Here is a 19,175-nt window from a genome sequence, read left to right as displayed (position 1 = left end):
CGGTGGCAGAGGAAACCCTGCCACGGCAGAGGAAACCCTGCCACGGCAGAGGAAATTTTGTGCTTCTGGTGTGAAAGTGCCATGACCCCATGACCTCCAAGTGCTTCACTTGTCCCATATATATGATTTAAACACACATGTGTGACGTGTTTAAATCAAAGCCAAGTGTCATTATTTTTGCTCCATTTCACCATCATTTACCTAAATTACTACAGATAAAGTAATTGAAGCAAATCCATCAATACTGGCCAAGATGTTCACCCAAGACAAAGAACCATTTATATGCATAGTGATTACATTATACATTATATTGCAGTGGATAATTAGGTTGTGATGTTAAACAATACGTAATGTATCTTATACCAACTCGTTTAAAATTGTCAGTTGAGGGTGCACATTTCTTTGCAAATTTAAACTTTGGCAGGCAATTTCATCATATCGAAGGTTTTTCCACACCCATTAATACAATCATCGGCAAACAGATGATTTAGTTTAGGGTTAAAATGCCCATTCAGTTGGAAGACACTCAACGGCACATATTCCACATAATGGTTCTTTATTATCAGTGCAACTCATAGGAAACCATCTAGAATTTAAACAGTACCCAGTCCAGTTCAACAGTGTTTCACTTTACTTACTGTGTAGTCAGTAGGTTTGCAGACAGTCTGTGTTGAATGTGTACATTTAGTCCGTTAATGTGTGGAAAGAAACAGACCTGCAAACTTGTTACCTTTTGATGATAATTGTCATTTTCAAAAACACCTCAACACCTCATTGTCACCCCACTTCTGCTAATGTTTTTGCAGAACAGGGTCTCTGGACTTTGGCTTATAACACACATTGGTTGTAGACAAGCAATTTGGACATACACGATGGACCTTCTTGCATAGAGTAAGAGGACAGCCATCTCAGTCATGGCAGGAGATGGAGAGAGAGATAGGTGGAGGACCTGGCGTTCTAGTGCAGTGGAATATGAAGACTTCCACCAAAAAGAAAAACACCTTTTTAACGATGCAAACAATAGTCACAGATGATGCATGATTCTGAAGATCTCGTAGTTAACGAGTTCCTGATCAGCCATTTAAAATGCTTCAATGGGATTTCGATGTAGTCCTATGGAATTTATGGAGTATTACACATTCAAATTGTGGAGGCAAATCGTATGCCATTATTAACTACAGCTAAAATACAAATATTGAAAGAGGCTGCACAGTTAGCCTGTTATATTCATGACACAAGAGTCAAAAGGTCAATATCCAGAAACAGCCATAGACATGGGGTTGACATTGCTGCAGCTGAAAACAAACGAAGTCATCTGGATGGGCCTTACCTTGTTACAGTGGCGGCCGATGCCCATGAGGAAGTTATCTGGCTTTATGTCTCTGTGGATGAAGTTCTTTGTGTGCACATACTCGATTCTACTGATCATCTAGAGAGAAAACAAATGACATATTTAACTTAACTCATAGCTATATTTTAATATATGTATATGTATATATACATATATAGTCAAAATGTGTAAGAAAATAGTGAAAATAATAATAATAATAATAATAATAATAATATCTATATGCTCTAAACACATCGCAATGCGATATATTGTGAGCTTGTAGGTCGGCTATTTTTGTGCAACACTCTTGATATACACAAAGTATAGCACAGGGCTTAAGTGGTTAATCTGCCTAATCAATTTTGTAGATTTAAAACAATAGCAAACAATCAAAAGGTAATCAATAGAATAATCGCCAAGAAGATAATCGATAGTTGCCGCAGGGTGCAAATGGATATATTTTGCATACCGGGTGTTATATTATGAGTTGCCCATGTACAGACAGTATCACGCTAAAGGTTCACAAAGTTTATTACACAAATAGGAACATACGTGACAATAAGATATGAGCCAAAGTACCGTGACTAATGCAGCAAGGCTGACCTTGCTGGTGCTGAGATGTCTCTCGTAGCCTATCTATAAAGTATGCTACAGTACAGGCAGTGCACAATACATATCAATTATCAAGTACACTGTATCTCAAGTTCAAGTACACAGACTTAGATGTACATGGACAACTCATAATATAACACCGGGTTCTTGGTCTCTGAAGGATTTAGTGTGATTGTAGCTTGTTATGTTACCTGGTCTGCCAGCATGAGGACAGTCTTCATGGTGAATCGGCGCGAGCAGAAGTTGAACAGGTCCTCCAGACTGGGCCCCAGGAGGTCCATGACTAGGACATTGTAGTCCTTTTCCTGGCCATACCACCTAAAGAGAGAAGTAGGAAAGCACAATATAAATATGTAAACTCGGTGTATTTTGACCTCACCAAGATGGCCGCCGCCCAATGCTATGGGCTCAGATTGCAGTGATTGATCAGAAAGCGGATGTTCAGGAGTCAATACTAAATCGTTGCTACCTCACGTTTTCAATATGAATGCTTCTGAAAAAATATAAGTTTGTTAGACAGATTAGCTATAGCCGATCTTTCCCTTTGCACTCTGGGAAGTGGAAACTGAAGGGTTTTCAAAGTAAAGCACTGTGTTTCCTGGAGCAGTGTGAGACAGCGCCGGAGGTTTTTGGTGGCAGTCAATGGGTTGCTTGCTTCATCACCAATGTGTCAAAACTGTCAATGTATTGTATTGTAATTGTATGTATGCATTTACTGTCAAACTTGTTCGTCTTGTCATCCGAGACACCTACTGCTATGCTGCCAAATAAACTTTAGTCTGGTAGAACCACGTCATAAAAAGAGGGAGGGGAAAAGTGTAGTATCATGACTGCTTGTGAAAGATCTCACTGTATCACCAAAGTGGAGACATTTTTAATCTCCAGCGGGTTTTGCAGATCAAACACATACTTGTCTTTTGTCATGGCTGCTTGTAACCAGACACTACAAGGGTGACCCAGTGTGCTTCAAGAAAGACACTTGAGATACCAGTTTTCCTCCTGGCTGTCTGGGGGGGGGGGGGGTGTTAGATAATATGATGCAATACAAGAGACTGCACTGATGTACTCAAATGTCAGGAATAGGACAAAGGCAGACAAGGAAGAGGTTAGAATGATAAAAAATTATCTTTACAATACACATAGCAGCATTGTAGGCAGGGGCATTCTTGTACATAACCTTCCGGGCTTCTAACATACAACTCCAACTTTTGCAAGATATATGTAGTGTCTAGATTTTTATACCAATTTTATAACTCAATATAACTAATCATCTTACTTTCACACAAGGATTTTAATATAGAAGTAGTGTACAGCCCTGATCCACACTGTCAATTGTTTAACTACTCCGCTGCTACCCTTATTTCTGGTACCGATATAGGGATCCATTTCTGTGAGACAATTTAATTGAAGCACAGGCAGAAACATGTGCAGACCACATGGAAAAATGTTACTGCTGGATTATTCAAATCTGTGGTTGCCCACTTATAACTCTTTCTACGCAAGGGAGAGGTAGATGTGGTAGGTAGCAGCAGGTGCCAGCTGAATTTGCAACATGAGCGAAGAAGAGGCGTCCTTGTTGTTTTTGGCTGACAGTGAAACTACTCCAAGCCCCCGGCTCTGCGGAGGCCCAACGAGACCTATTCGATTTCTACTCCGCTTTACGACAAGAGCTCATCAACAAGCCTGTGGCGCATTGTGAGACAGTTGTATAAGCCAAGGCATTGCGTTGTATCCTTTGCAAAAGCATGTCAGGTCAAGCCAAGTGACCTTTTAGGTCCACTGGTTCAGCAATATATGAAAAAGAGTTAACAATGCTAACATTTCAGCAGCATACAGTTAACCATGTCTGCTACTACAGTAAATGGTTTACAAACCTTGTAGCGCGCCACCGAGTGGCGCGCTACGAGCTTGTAGGTCTGCTATTTTTGAAAAATCGAAGAACCACTGACATAGAAACATAGCTTTTTCAGAAAACTGTCAGGATCTAGAAGTCATTTTTAGAATCTGATCTCATCAAAATGAGTTAACAGCGGCATATAGTCCCGCACACAGTCTAACATCGGAACAACTCTCGATCTGACTTTTGGGCCAGGCTGTAATAAAAGTCCCCAGTACTCAGTACCCAACAGCACAATGTGCTGGTGAGAGGATGAGAGGCAGAGAGGCTTCCTGCTCTAAATCCCACTGGGAAAGCACTGGGTTCCTGTGGCGCTCTGAAAGTGGGGGATGGGAGGAAAAGTACAAGAGAGCAGCAGCAGATCAGCAGGTTTGACTGGCTTCATGCTGCTCTCTCTCCAGCGTTGGAAGGAGGTAGGGCGGCGGGCCCGCATTGAAGACAACGTTTTGAGTCATTCCTTTGCCTAAAGAATGGTGTGCGCCTGTGCGGGCCCCACCTCCTTCCCTGATTGCCTTATTGGCCCTGCGCCCACTGTCGAGGTACATGTAGTAAATAGGTAATCCTCTCTCCAGTGTTGCCATGTCTGCTTATCATAAGTGACTTTCTTTTTCTGAAAAGCTGCGTTTTTTTCGGGGCTCGTTTCTAAAGTGTAGTAGCTTATTTGGCCTTGTTTTTTTCAAATAGCCTAGTTAGTCGCTTCTTTTGGGCTTGTTTTCATAGACCCGTTTGCTCATTTCACACAATCAGCAACGCCGAGCACAACAACACATCACCTTGTAGGTCAACTGAGATCCTTTGCAAATCTTCAACAAATCTATCGTTCAAACAAGGCACTGTACAACACAAATACGCTGGTGCTATAATGACATCCAAAACACTTCTAATTCATTCCGTAAAAAGGTACAATGTTGTCATTTCTAACACTGAAACCATGTGGTTTGCAGTTTATACGTGATGCAGAATCAAATAATTATGTTCCTCAGCAATAGTGAAAATAGAGCCAAATAGTGCGCATTAAGCAATAATGCAGCGGAATGTGGTTGAAGTTATGAACAACCAAGCCCATACAGGCTTTGTCATCATTATAGGAAATCACCTCATCAAAAGTTATTCTAAACACAACTAAACCCTACAAAAAGCTTGTCTTCTTTCAGTCCTTCAAACACTGCAGGTAAAGTAATGTAATAGATTGTGCAATCATGCAACTGCACGCGCGTACACACAGTACACGCACTCATCCATTACACGGTTACTTAATACAAACCTGGTGATCTAGTTTTTAAGGCGCGCACACCCCTTGCCAGAAACCACACCTTAGTAGTTCCACGACCATTGTCTAAGCCAGGTGCCAGTTACCAGGGTGAGAGAGAGTGTATGTTAAACTTTGAGTAGGGAGCAACATTTATAACATTTGCCTAGTAGCCGAAAATATGCTTTCCAATAGGATTTCCTAGCTAGCTCATGGTTATATTACACATGTGAAATTAACCACTTTCATCCTGGAGTACATATTTTGGGCATGTACTGACATGCCCAAATGGACTTGGATGTTAAACTTGACCTGAGCTTGTGCTTCCTTCAATGCATGAGTGAGCAGACTGCTTATCACCTGACAGGGGGGGGGGGGGGTGTTCTCCTGGGTCCTTTCCCCTCCATCAGGCTGACCAGGGGAAGGCAATATAGGGACCAGGATTACTGCATGCGTTTGTTAAGGACACGGGGAGAGAACATGCAAACTCCACCTAGCCTAGGGGCGCTGGTGACACATAGGAGTTATTAGCAAAAGGCAGATGCACACCTCAGAAGGCTAGTGACAGGTGTGTAGGGCAATAAAGCATACTTAAAAAGGCTATCTTTGAAAAACAAAGAAGGGTCCCGTACAGTACACTGTCAGAAACTTGCCAGGAATGTTGCTCTTTATTGGTCAAGTTTCAGTCGATTAGACCTTCATCAGGACAGACAAACACAGAGAACATGCCCCCCAGCACCCACAGTGAGAATCGAACTTAGGACCTCCTTCTAGATGTGAGGCGACAACGCTACCAACTGTGCCACGGTGCACCGTCGCAAGGGTTGGACGGTAATATGGTATAACAGTTTCCCCTGGGGAATGGTCAAAACTCTCATATTTCATCACGTCATAGTTACAAGGCAAACAGAACTTGAAACTAGACAAAACGATCTTTAAGTTGTGCTTCCCCCCCCAATGCTCTATACGGCAGTTGGGAGCACATGCCTCAGTTTCCCTCAGCACTTCCTCTCAGAGCACTAACAATTAGCCATTGCTAGCATTGCTTCGGATCAGATATAATGCTTTGATGAGTACAAACTTACAAAGGAGTGGACCCCAATGGAAACAAGCCATATGTTTACTTGGGCTTAAAATCCTCTTAGCAGACCTTGCATTGAACTGTACTTCCCTGTGCTTCTTTTTGCAAACTGCTAATAAAGTATGCAATAAAACAAACCTGTATACTCTGTAATTTTTACTGCCATGACATCTCTGGCAACTGAATTTCCCCTACGGGATCAATAAAGTGTAAATAGGATTTCAATGTAATGGGTCCCGGAACCCAGGGGTGGTCTTTTAGCACAGTACCGAGTACAGTATTGCTTCCCAGGACCCCCAGAGGGTGACATGATAAGGATGCAGGCTATTTGCATCACTGTGAAAAGGTATATCACTATCCATGTGATACCACATCCAACCACACACTATCCATGAGATCTATCGATCTATAGATGGCAAGGGATCGGATGCTTGTGAGCACCTCTGATGTGAAGAAAAAGATAACACAGGGACTCTTAAGGAGGTCCACTCTCCACTGTAGTGTGAAATGGCAATCATATCAACCTTCTGTTAGGACTTCATATTAGATTACTTTTATTGTCAGACTGTGGGCACAGTCACAATGCAGAATGCAACCTGAGCAGCATTTTGGCTTACTTTCATTTCAAGCGCTGATAAGGATCATAATGCCTTGGTTTGGCTCATCAACTGGGGTATCAACTGGTTAAGTTACAATAACAATACTCTCACACGCGATTACACAAACCGTCTTTATTCCTGGTGAAGAATGCATCACCAGGGACCTGCCAGCCGACCGCATTCACCTGGTGAATGCACATGGTGCCTTTCATTGAATTGGCTGAGCAAAGCACATATTGAAGCTAAAAGTGAGGACGCAAATTTGCACCGCATGGCTTTTGAGAGAATTAATTATCACCACTATAGAAAGAAGGAAGGTTTAATTTAGTGCTCGTCAATATCAACCAAGCTCTCATTGCCACATTTGACCGCAGGCGCAGTACAACTGGATTGCTACTGCCCGTGCAGGTCCATAACAGATTAATTGTTATTCTAGTAGTCAATTCTGTCTGATAGGACTTCAGACTGAGCTTTAACTTTGCATAATACAATACAAGGAAATATCACTTGAGATGAGGTAGTATTTAAACCACTTTAGTACGAGTACCTATTCTGGGCCAAACATTCAGAGAAAAGCTCACAATACACCACGTTGTGACTTGTGAGCTTGAAGATCAGCCATCTTCAGCATAGAGATTTGGCCTAGCCCATTTAGATCTGAGGACGATTCACCTTTTAACCATTATTTTTAAATATATATTCTTTCACACCAAACGTTTTTAACTCATATGTACATCAAATTTTGGGGGTCCTTGACATGAAAAGGTTTGAGAAAACAAGTTTTTTTTTTAGAAAACTTTCAGGATTTAGAAGACATTTGTAGAATCTGGTCTCAATGGGCTAGGGGGAAAAGTAGCAGGGCTAGTAATAAGTATAGACCTCTGGGGGACTCTGGTGAATGCAGTATATATGGTTTAAGACTAAGTGATTGGGTTAAAGACGAGAGCTCGGGATCAACAGCAATAATGCTTACCAGTCCATTATCTACACACCGTGTTCAATATCAAAGCCAGCTCTTCAATTAAAAATCAAGTCAAAACATGCATGTGGAACTTGAGGATGACAAACACATAGTTCTGCAGTTCTCAACTGTTCCTGACTTCCTGCCCCTGAGTCATGGGAGCCAACAAGGCCCATATCAACTGCTAGCCTCCCCCAAAACAGAAACCCTCACCCAGGTACTTAGTCTACTCTGTACCTGGGTACAGATATTTAGTCTAGACAACATTAGTGCTATTGTTTAGTTTAGTAAGCAGGTCCAATTATATTGGTTGCAATAGTCGAATGCTGAATTATGAACCTCAGACTAAATGGAATAACTGATCAAATAATGGGGTTTGCTGTGGTTTGCATTTCAGAAACAATGCAGACAAATAAGACATAGGCAATGCTGGTGTCAAAAACATGCTGGTAGTCAGTCAACCCCTTGAATAACTGACCTACTAAAAGTATATTGCATTGCTAAAGACACCAAGCCTGCTTGGTTATGTTGACATTATTTCTCTTTACCACATTCTTTCTCCAGGTTTCATTCAGACAAACATGACATTTTAAGACTATTACAAACCTAATGTGATATGAGCTGTATAGTGATACTGATAATAGGCAACATACTACTAGACTGATATGAACATGAGTTTATGGTGATCAATGTTGGCTACATCATGCAGCCTTGGCCTAGTAAGAAAGAGCTGGTTTAGAATAGATGCCAATTATGCCATAATAAATGTGTTTCACACATACAATGAACAGGAAAGGGCACGCAATGAATAGATGGAACAATGTGGTTGACTCATATTGCACCACCACAATCACACAGCATTCTATAGTGTGACATGATATGCCACATCAAAGCAGCATAAAACTGAACAAAACATTACAAAAACGCCATTGTGGGAGCATGAAATATATTGAAAACAAATACTGATTTCTTTGATCATGAATATCCCTGATTCCTGGATACATCTAAAATTGCTGGGTGCAAAAAAGCAGCAATGATTACCATCGGGATGGATTGGATATAGTGCAATGACTTTTAACCAGTGGTCCTTTTGAAGGGGTTCCAGGTGGTCCCCAGCTAAATAATGGAGTTGGTAACCAAATTGACCCTTAGACCTTTAACCCTTGAGAGTAAAATGAAAGCAAATTGACCCTTATGGGTCCATTTGGTTTCGCTTTACTCTCAAGAGTGAAATTATTAAGTCTACACAATTAGAGTATAGATGTGTTATTTTGATCAACATTTGCCCATTGTCTCTATGGTACCACATCAATACAGCATGGAATTGTGGACAAAATCCCACACAACAAAATATCCCAAAAGTATTGGGACCGAGAGGCAAAATCTAATCCAAATGATGGCCCCGTGGCTCAAATGCCCAATAAATAATGGGCCTTGATGTGAAAACGGGTTGAAAACCATTGATATAAACTTATAAAGGGACATTCTCATTTGTGTGTGTGTGGTACTGGGATATTTACACAGTCACCAGCCTCTCTACGTGTAGCTACAGCAGAGGGCCTTCTGCTACTAGGGATAGGGAACGGATTAGTGTGTATTCGTCGCCACATATGGATAGGTATCGGTTGAAAATACGTTGCTCCAAGTCACCTTGAGCATAGACACAGCACGGCCAACAGTAAGGAGGCCCTGGCCAGTTCATCCGTGTTTTCGCTATACTACTCTCGCCCCGCCGCCATTTTCTAGCAGTAGGAGGAAGACATGTTGGGATTGCAAACACAACAAAAGAGAGGAGCGGCCATTTCCAACCAAACCACCATAACGTATATATCTGCCTTCAACCTCAAAACATGACATTTCCACGTAACAATAATCTACCAAGAGAGACATCGTGATCCATCTATTAAATACACGACGCGGTCGCGAAAAGCGACACATTAAAAAGGTTTTAGGAAGGTGGATCAGGGCCGGAGTGATTTAGCATCACGCTAACGTAAGCTAATGTTGAGAATCGCTTGCCGAAATGACACGTTGTTAAGCTTGTAGATGTTATTTTCACTTAAAAAAGACCACGATTTAGTTGAGTTGACACGTAAACCCAAGGCAAAGCCACCATCGTCAACTCATCGTGAAACAAACAAAGACAGCACACCAGATAGGCCGTGACACCCCCTCGGGGGGGAAGTCTTGCACTCTGGCAGTGGCAATACAAAAGTGAGCAGTGGAAAAAGGTGTTTCCTATAGTTTTGAGTTACCTTATGTGCGGTATCCCGACGCCTCCTTGTAGGATTTTGTACAGCTTGCTTTCGTATAACAGCTGCGGATGTCTGGCTTTCTGCGATTCCAATTTGACTGCTACCTCCTGAAAATAATAATACACACACAGGGTGATCGATATATAGGGATATTATCAATTCATTATAAGTGGGCCAAGTGGGCGCTATGTTTTAGCGAGAACCTGGCCATCTTCAAGAGTTGTAGCTGGCAACAACACAAAAATCACATCTGTACAAAAAAAATGACCACGAATGTGTACCTCTCCATTTGTGATGTTGATTGCCAGGTAGATGTCGCCGAAAGACCCCGATCCGATTTTCCTGACCAGCTTGTATTTCCCACCGACTATGAATTCGGCCTTGGAGCCGCTGCTGCTCGCCATAATAATATTATAATAATGATGAATGCCGATTCACCAAAACCCCGACGAGCAGCACACCTCGATTCACTTTAAAAATGAAGAAGACAACAACAAGACACAAAAAATGAACATGAGAGTCTGGTAGGGTCGACGATGATTCTTTCGATACTTGGTCGTATCGTTATCGTCAGGTCTCGCTACCAGGAAAACAGCCTCCTTCTCCAACCACCTCCGTCCAGTTGGTACAAAATGTCTAAAGTTTTTTAAAAGGGTCACCAGTGCCCGAAAGGGTGTATTCGTGCGTTTATGTTGGCGTGTATTCCCATAAAAATCCAGGAAAAACACAAAACACAGCTGAATCTGTTTTTTTCTGTTGTTTTTTAAACCAACCGAAGGCCAAAGTCGACCAATAATCCAGTCAGTGCTTCTTCTTCGGAGTTAGCCCAGCTAGCTAAATGTAGCCAACGTTTCGTTGATACCAAAAATACGACAGGAAAAAAAAGAATGTCCTGGACCTCCTCTGTGTCGAGGGGGTCTCTTTCTGTTTGGAAAACTCAGGTGCTAAATTCGTAATTTCGAGCGTATTTAGTCGAATTTCAAAAGGGTAGCAACCTTCTTCCCGAGGCGCAACCCACTCACTCACTCCGCCATCTTCTCTCTTCACCAACTAGCCTTTTCTCTTTCTGCTGGGTTTCGGGTGTTACGCCGGAATTGGTGACTCATCGAATTGTATTGTTACAGAAGGCGCTGTTGTTACCGTCTCTCTCGCAGTTTGAAGATTTGAATTCACCTACGAAATCCGCGTGATACACTAAAATACAGTGAAAAGTTTGGACACACCTACTCACTGGTGGAGGGCGTTTCTTTCTTCCATTCAACTTTTAAACTAATCATTTTTCAACTATATTTTAACATTGTCTGTTGACACTTGACAGACTGTAATATACTATTGATTGATTTATTGATTGACATTTTTATTTCACAGTATATAGAATGGGTATACATTTTGTAGTGTATTGCTTACGAAACGAAACGAAAGCACTTGTAAGTCAATGCATAAACTTTTACAGCCTGGGTCCGCCATTTTCAGTTCATCAGAATGCATTAATAAAAAAAAAAATATATATATATATATATATATATATATATATATATATATATATATATATCGTTATTAGTTACATTGTCAATAAAATAAGGCCAATTTTCAACCCCACCCCCACCCAGCGGGACAGTTCGGACCCCCCATGTTCGGGACCCCTTAATATCAATCCAGCTAGCCTACTCAAAATCACAATCACACCTCATTGAGCTGTGAAGAAACGCCAAACGTGGGTCAAGGTGAGAGACAATGGTGGTAGGCTAGCTGGGGGGATGGCAGGTGTGGGAGGTGTTGAATACAGTCTTTAGTGATTGTAGACTGGATAATATAGGGGGGGGGGTATTTTAAGATACCGGTATCAATTGCTATCTACTGTGTGAATCAGGCCTTCATGCTCGAGTTTCTGCAAAGAAACATGGAGATCAATGAGAAGAGAAGCGACTTGCTTGAGCCAAGAACACTGCATGAGCAAGGGGCATTAGAAATTAAATATGTCCTTTGGTCTTCTTAAGTCTTATCACTGATAAGACTTAAGAAAAAGAAAAGACTGATAAGATTATTGATTATCAATCAAATGTTGTGTTCCTACTGTGAAGCATGGATGCTTTGCTGGTCACATTGTCAGTGATTTATTTCGAATTAAAAGTTTTACTAGGCTACACAATAATATTATGTTATTTCATAGTTTCATTCATAGTCAATAAACCCTACAATGCAATAAAGTGAATAAACGTAGCCTACCGGTAATAGCCTATAACAAAAAGGCCCGTTTTTCAGGTGGTCGCTACTACTGTCACCTTTGTGCTCTGGAGTCACTCAATTCGATAGGTCACTGGATTTTGTATAACACACCGACTTGATCAGCTAAATGTTGGTTTAGTTTAGCCGCCGGGAACGCGCACGGTATCACAGCACGGGAACGCGCTCTGTTTTCCCTGCAGTTAGAGGAGCTATGATGAGAGGCCTGGCCGTGACGTCAGCAGGCACTCATTGTCACTGGTGACAGCCCTCTCCACAAAATATATTCAAACAATTTCCTCCCCTACGAATAATAAAGTTTTGTGTCATGGCACAACATGCTTCCCTAGCACTTACTCTTGATGTTATAGGCATACATTAGTAAAAAATCATGCCCATGCCATGTAGTTGAGGGGCGCTCTTATCATTATAGGCCTACATCAACAACATCATGATGAACAACTGAAATGTTGTGATTGGTTGGTAAAATTTACATCATATTTGGCAGACTGACCATAGAGAAATTACTTGACAGGGATGAACGAGTGATGTCAGGATTTCAGTACTCGTCTATACGGCACAAACGTTACACAATGCTGGTTCAATCGGTTAAGCCAATGCCTTGGGTTGGCCAATCAGGGACTTATAGTGGCTAACCGGCACAAACTTGATGCAACCAACGCTCCTTCCAATCCGTGAAGCCAACGATTTGGGTTATCCAATCAGGGAAGCTAAGCTATACAATCTCCCAAACACACTGAAAATGTGTGCGCAAACCTTGAACCTCGAGTGCTGTTCATGCAGCCTGAACTGAGCTGGAGTTGGAAATACATTGTTTTCAACGAGGGCGGCGCAAATAAGAGCTAATTTAAGCATGTGTGCAACATGGCAACTGTTTTAAAGTATTGTACAGTAACAACTAAAGTCTCTTTAATGTTTATTTAACAATCTAAAATAAAGGGATTTAAGATCATTATGCCGGGCTGTTGCCTGAGTCCAATGCATTTCTACCTACTTCCGGTCCAGGATTGGTCCAAGTTGGTTGTCCCCATTCTCAATAGAAGTCTATGTACAGTAGAAGAGCCACCATTGGACTGGCCCCATGAAGTGAACGCAGTTTGCGTAACTCTGTCTATATCTAAGGCTCTGGTCCAACCTATGTGGCCAGTTAAGACTGAGGTTAGGGTCCGACCTACGTGGCCGGTTAAGACTGAGGTTAGGGATCGACCTACGTGGCCGGTTAAGACTGAGGTTAGGGTCCGACCTACGTGGCCGGTTAAGACTGAGGTTAGGGATCGACCTACGTGGCCGGTTAAGACTGAGGTTAGGGTCCGACCTACGTGGCCGGTTAAGACTGAGGTTAGGGTCCGACCTACGTGGCCGGTTAAGACTGAGGTTAGGGATCGACCTACGTGGCCGGTTAAGACTGAGGTTAGGGTTCGACCTACGTGGCCGGTTAAGACTGAGGTTAGGGACCGGCCAATTTTGAGTGTTCGTCCTAACACCAGGGGCGGCCTTAAGAATCTGGAGGCCCGTTTCAAGATCAAATATGAACCCAGAACGAAAAATACATCGCCTGGATGCAACTGGGACGTATCCTCAGTGATGTATCCCAAGGTCATCAGGGTTTCGGGTCTCTCGAACATCATACCCCTCACTCGGGTGACCCAGCCGGGGTGATCAAGTCCCGACTTACGTCCCAGTAGCTACCCTCGATCAAACCCACTAGGGAAAGACAGGGCCGCACAATCCTTTGGAACCACTCCGGAACTACTGTACCGGGACTGAGAGGTACAATTCTGGTATGTGGAGGGACTATAGGCTCTGTGGGTTGCCTCCTGTCCGGGCCCCTCCTACGTCTCACCAGGTCCACTCCTGCTCTCACCAGGAGTATAGCGAGGAACCTGTGCGTTGCACCAGACTCCCAGCACCAGACACTTCATTCAGGAGTGGTGGATTCTTGAGCCGCAATGGTTCTGCAGGCTCCACCGCTGGGCAACGGTAGTACTGCAGACTCCACTTGCGGCTCGAATGGCCCTCCTAAAGGCCTCATCGAAGGTTTTTGGGCTTCCTCCTCACGGAGGATGCAGGCTGGGGCTCTAACCCATACTGCTCCCGGGGTGCCGTCTACATGTATATCTATCACATATTCTGTTGATATCGCCGTATTAATACAAATAGTTTGGACTGTTCAATATTGCGCACATGATGTAGCCATTACTCTCGACAATTACGCAGGAACAACACCTCTCCTAATCCTGTCGTCCCTTCACAATAAAGTGTCTCCCCTTTACCTCCCAATGCCGCACATTTTACCCAGGTTATTAAAAGGAAATAGGTGTAACTTAACATCGTGGGAGAGAGCAAGGCAGCTAGCGAGAGAGAGATGGCCAAGGGTGGCGGGGAGTTGACTGATGCCTGACGGTCAGTTGGAGCTTGGAGGCCCCCCTGAGGGTGGAGGCCCGTTCCAATTGAAACTGGTGAAACAGTTACACAGCTAAGGCCTCCTATGCCTAACACGAATATTGAATATCATTGACAATGAATGGCCAGCTTTGAGTGTTTGTGTGATTGAAGACAAAGGTGAGGACGAAAATTCTCACTTCACACTGGTGTGATTTTTATGAATGTTTTAGCATCATCCTAAATCAGACAAAAAAGTAAAAAGAACCACCGCTCATCTGCTGAAAAAACGTAAGTGAGGTGCTGGAGTCACAAAGGGATAATGAAAAGGATATAAAGGGAAGCTCCACACACCCACACAGGATGCCTGAAGGTCAGTAGACCGAAAGCTTGCAAAATAAATACTTTGATTGTGCACAGATCTGAATGTGCGGAGCTTCCCTTTATATGTTTTTTCAGCATCATCCTAAATAAAGCAGCTGGAAAATGTCATCACGTGATTTGTGGGTGTAGACTTCTGCATTGATCCTGGGATCATTCACAGGCTGCCGTTGAGCGTCCTCTACCGTACACCACTGAAAACACATTGGCTGAGCACGGAATGTGTGATTTGTGATTTTCTTTGGGGGGGATGTGATCGCCTTTACATCATGACTTGAGATTGTTAAGGAGGAATTGACATTTCTTTCAAGTCAGGAAGACATTTCAATATTAGATAAGGTGTTTGGCACTACTGTTATGTTGGCAGTTAACCCTTTAAGTACAGGTGATTACATCATTACAGATGATAGACCATTGGTTTTTGTGAAGTGCACTGACTAACTAAAGAAACAGATAAACTGTCCCTCCTTGTTGGCGTCATTTACTAAATAAACATTAAAGTCCGGCTTGGCTGGCAAACAAATTGTATCATAACCACCCTAAACAAATCCATAGACTTGGATTTTTTTTAAAGGCTCTAAACAAACATTTAAAGTCCATAGACTTGCTGCCACATGACGTAATTTCGGAAAGCCTGCATGCATTGGAGGGGCTAGTGCCCCTAAAATAAAGGGGGGGGGGGCACAAAAATATCGTCACAATCAACATTTGGTTAAAAAAAAATCACACCCGTGTGAAGTGAGGAGCGGTCTTATTATCTTACAACATAAACATAATGTTTGTTTAAGCAATGGGTGCTAATGTTTGTTTAAGTCGTGCGCGTTGTTGATAAATCATAACAAACAGGGAGACGATGGGGAAGATGCACAACGGAGACACCGCTTGTAGCACTTGGCAGTTTTCTTCTATCTTGTTTTTTTTAGTAAAATAACCCATGGGTTATCTAGGTTGGGTTTAACACTAGAAGGTCTGAAATAAAATCAGCTAAATTTGCATGTGCTTAAATTCACATTTAGAATTTTTTTCAGATGTCAAGATTTTCTGAGATGATAGAATGGTGATGGATGATGATGCTCATGGAAGGGGAACCTTCTGAAAGCTTCATGGGCAAAGATAATCAACTTTAAAATAATAAAAAAACGGTCAAAATGACCTCTTAGACCTTCTAGTGTTGCACGACTCTAGAGAGGCTAAAGAGCTTATGTGCTGTCCATGCATGTGTCTGTCCGGAACTAATCTAGTAAATGCTGGACTGGCCAAACTTTTTATTCACTCTGCCTATACAGTAGGCAACGAGAGTATCTCCACTGTCACTCTACCTAATTTTATACTTTTTCCAAAATATTTAACTTTCGTTTTAAGACAGTGCCAAAACATTGCCCAAATTTGGAGTCATACATCATAGATGACAAATGTCACAGGCTGGTCACATTTAGTCCAAGATGTACAGGATCCAAGTTGGAGATCCACATTGGAGTCACGCCATGTGGTTCCTGAGATCCACATAATATTTTAGTTGTATTTGAGAAGAGGAATTAATGACCATATAATGTGGCATCACATGTGGAAGAGTCTGCATTTTGCTGCCACAGGTCACACAAGCAAATTACGCAGGAACAACCTCGTAGGAAAACGACCTGTTAACAACAGATACAATGTGAGGACCAGCGGAGTGTAAAATCTCCATCAGGGGGTTAATGGGAACAACATGAAGCCAGTGGAGAAGCTAAGGGCTACATCTTCTTATTTAGTGTTGCTGGGTGTTATCCATTTGTAATCTGATGGAATCAATTCATTGGGACATTGGAAAGTAAAGGTTAAGAACTCGATGTCTTTCTTTGCTTCACAGCAGTCCAACTTTGTGTACATAGTATGTACGTAGGGACATCAGGCCTCATTCATGGATGCTGCATCAAAGTTCTCCACTAAATCTGGAACATCATCGTCGTCGTCGTCATCGTCCTCCTCTTCATTGCCTTCTTCCTTCGGGGGTTGGTGGGGAAACTGTTTGCGCAGGCTGCTGAGGCTGTCGGCTCCCAGTTGATTGAGAATGCCGGGAAGCATCTCCGTTAGCTGCTTGGTCTCACTTTTGCCGCTGATGGCGAATATGTTGGCATTGAGGGAAGCCTGCACTTTTGGATTGTTGAAATGGATCACGGTGCCATCATCCTTGATCATGTTCACCTCTTCAATGTCATTAATGGCGTTGACAGACAGCGCCTTTAGAGAACTCTGTAGTTTTTTGTCATCAGCGTCAGCTGTCCTATGTATCACCCTCTTCTTCCTACGAGCTGTGCCTTTCCCTCCTATCCGAATCTGTTCTTGGAATTTGGATAAAACATCCTTATTCCGCTCCTGGTCCTGAAGTTTGGCTAAAATGGCCTTATTCATGTTGTCACTGATCGGATATCTACAGAGGCATGCTCTGTAATAAAACCTTATATAGCCTGACCAGAGCTATAGTCTGACATCACACTTTTACCACGCATGATGCGTGGTAAAAGTGTGATGTCACTTCTGCCCTATCTTACCAGTAAGACGAGCAAACGCGGGAAGCGAAAGCAGCTCGTACATATTTGGGTTTTTTAAAGATTTATTTTTAAGTTATTATTTTTTTAAGTTAAGTTATTTTTAAGTTAAGTTTTTAACTTAGCCATAACCATATAAGGAGTCCCCAAAGCAGCTATACGTCCAAATATGGAGTGTGTTGCATCAATCACAAACAAATCACTCAGCTCCATATATGGGCACAAAGGGGGGACGGACACACGGACACACACACACAGACATGATCTGCTAGGTCTCATAGTAAGTGCTCACTGCGTTCGCAATAATCGCATGTCGCCAACGACCCAAGCCAATCCGACCAGTATGCCGGAATATAGGAATATAGCATGGAGATCCATGTGCAAAGGGTATTGCATAATCAGGTGGGGCATGCATTCACATCTTGTATTGTTCCTGACTTGCATCATTGGACATACACCAGTCTGCACTCCTTTTTCCCCTCTATATAAAATGTCTTAGCTTAGTTGAAAAATAGATCTATGAAGTGAGATAGGATAGGTCAGATAGGACTTTTATATTTGGATGTATGGGCTGTCAATGCCAGAAAGTAGTCTTTTGCCACTCGGTAGGCGTCCCGCATAACTTCCGGGTATGATGATGATGTCACGCGCACACCCTCTATGCATGTGATCAAGACGCATCGTGTCCGATCTTTCATAATTATTCCGTCCTGATTGGCGAATTGCCGAATTCCAAACATTGCAGGGCCACGTATGACCTGACCTGGAGGAGGCCTGTGCTCCTCAAAGCACTTTTTAGTTTCATTGTGTAGTCTATTCATTATTTATTTTGGACTGAAAAAACGTCCATATAACTTTATTCTGACCTGAATAGCATGGATATAGAAATGGCCTACCCAATGCAGGGCTGTGTCAGTCGTGGGTTGTGGGTGTGGCCCAAATAATGTGAGGATGTTGCGGAGGAAACCAGTGGTGTGAAGTAACTAAGTACATTTTTGGGGGGCCTACGTATACAGATTTTGTCCCCACACATCTTAATATTTGCCATTTACGATGAAAGGAGAAATTAAGTCCAAATGTCTGCCAAATATGACGTAAATGTGTGGCAACACAAACATTAAATGCCATTGACAATGAAGGGAAAATTTACGTCATATGTAAACGAGCAAATCGGCTAACCAACACATTGAGGTTAGACAACACACTCCGTATTTGGGTTTAGCTGCATTGGAAACTCCTTACATCATTAAGGCTGAGTCATGGTGACGTCAATATGATTTCATATAGTGCTACTGACCCCACTTTGAGAACCACTGGTCTATGACAATGTATTACACATTTTATAATTAATTATATCTACATTAATTGTCACATTATGAGCTTACATTTTTATAGTGTTCCAGTTCCAATTTTGTCTGCTCGTTTCTTTTGCATAAAAATACCTCCCACAGAGGAAGAAATTCACACAACTTCAAAATCTCTGGACTTTAAAAAATGTTTTAACCTTTGACCTTAAGTAAAAGGCCTTAATATATTCTTTGAGGCTCAAAAAGCCTCAAAAAGCTGGAGAGCTACTCCTGTTACAGAATAAACACTATAAATGAATAGACCTATACTATCACAATATTGAGCTTTTTAACACTTAACCAAAGAAAA

The 19,175-nt window shown here is 42.3% G+C and overlaps 2 protein-coding genes across 8 annotated transcripts in view; both read right to left on the bottom strand.

Moving 5' to 3' along the window:
* csnk1a1 (casein kinase 1, alpha 1) overlaps positions 1-11,147 on the bottom strand; it is a gene marked incomplete at its 3' end in the record, with an annotated part of 36,585 nt that extends 25,438 nt beyond the window's left edge. For 3 of the 7 annotated variants that reach the window (XM_080773644.1, XM_080773642.1, XM_080773643.1), the window contains exons 1-4: positions 10,266-11,144; positions 9,985-10,091; positions 2,134-2,260; positions 1,331-1,429 (exon numbers count right to left, since the gene is read on the bottom strand). In XM_080773644.1, the coding sequence (XP_080629770.1) occupies positions 1,331-1,429; positions 2,134-2,260; positions 9,985-10,091; positions 10,266-10,388 (456 nt within the window). In that variant the 5' untranslated portion in view covers positions 10,389-11,144. Of the gene's footprint in view, positions 1-1,330; positions 1,430-2,133; positions 2,261-9,984; positions 10,092-10,265 lie in introns of all 7 variants that reach the window. The other 4 variants (XM_080773640.1, XM_080773641.1, XM_080773646.1 and 1 more) reach the window with 3 other exon arrangements.
* Positions 11,148-16,878: 5,731 nt separating this feature from the next.
* LOC308322708 (transcription factor BTF3 homolog 4-like) lies at positions 16,879-17,169 on the bottom strand (the record flags this gene model as incomplete). Its single annotated transcript, XM_080774102.1, has 1 exon — positions 16,879-17,169. One exon carries the CDS (start codon positions 17,167-17,169, stop codon positions 16,879-16,881), a length of 291 nt encoding a protein of 96 aa, XP_080630228.1.
* Positions 17,170-19,175: the final 2,006 nt, after the last annotated feature.

Source organism: Protomyctophum bolini (genome assembly GCF_963924005.1).
Source record: "Protomyctophum bolini genome assembly, chromosome: 10".
Classification (NCBI taxonomy): Eukaryota; Metazoa; Chordata; class Actinopteri; order Myctophiformes; family Myctophidae; genus Protomyctophum; species Protomyctophum bolini.
The sequence above is the reverse complement of the archived record's forward strand: the minus strand, read 5'-3'. Positions and strand labels throughout refer to the sequence as shown.